The sequence below is a fragment of the Myotis davidii genome, unplaced genomic scaffold (assembly GCF_000327345.1).
Source record: "Myotis davidii unplaced genomic scaffold, ASM32734v1 scaffold281, whole genome shotgun sequence".
Taxonomy (NCBI): Eukaryota; Metazoa; Chordata; class Mammalia; order Chiroptera; family Vespertilionidae; genus Myotis; species Myotis davidii.
In genome coordinates, this window is record NW_006293784.1 from 3,420,069 (window position 1) to 3,420,281 (window position 213).

At 68.5% G+C, this 213-nt stretch overlaps 1 protein-coding gene across 1 annotated transcript in view; it reads left to right on the plus strand.

Annotated features, from left to right (window-relative positions):
- Position 1: 1 nt before the first annotated feature.
- GPR135 (G protein-coupled receptor 135) overlaps positions 2–213 on the plus strand; it is a gene marked incomplete at its 5' end in the record, with an annotated part of 2,264 nt that continues 2,052 nt past the window's right edge. The window contains one exon of the mRNA XM_006767721.2: positions 2–211. Within this exon, the coding sequence (XP_006767784.1) occupies positions 2–211 (210 nt within the window). The remainder of the gene's footprint in view (positions 212–213) is intronic.

The following is a 213-nucleotide window of genomic DNA, read 5'->3' on the forward strand; positions in this document are numbered from 1 at the left end:
GGTCCTCCTGCTCATCTTCCTGCTGTCTAGCCTGGGCAACTGCGCCGTGATGGGGGTGATCGTGAAGCACCGGCAGCTCCGCACCGTCACCAACGCCTTCATCCTGTCCCTGTCCTTGTCGGATCTGCTCACGGCCCTGCTCTGCCTGCCCGCCGCCTTCCTAGACCTCTTCACGCCGCCCGGGGGCTCAGCTCCCGCCGCCGCCGTCGCCGC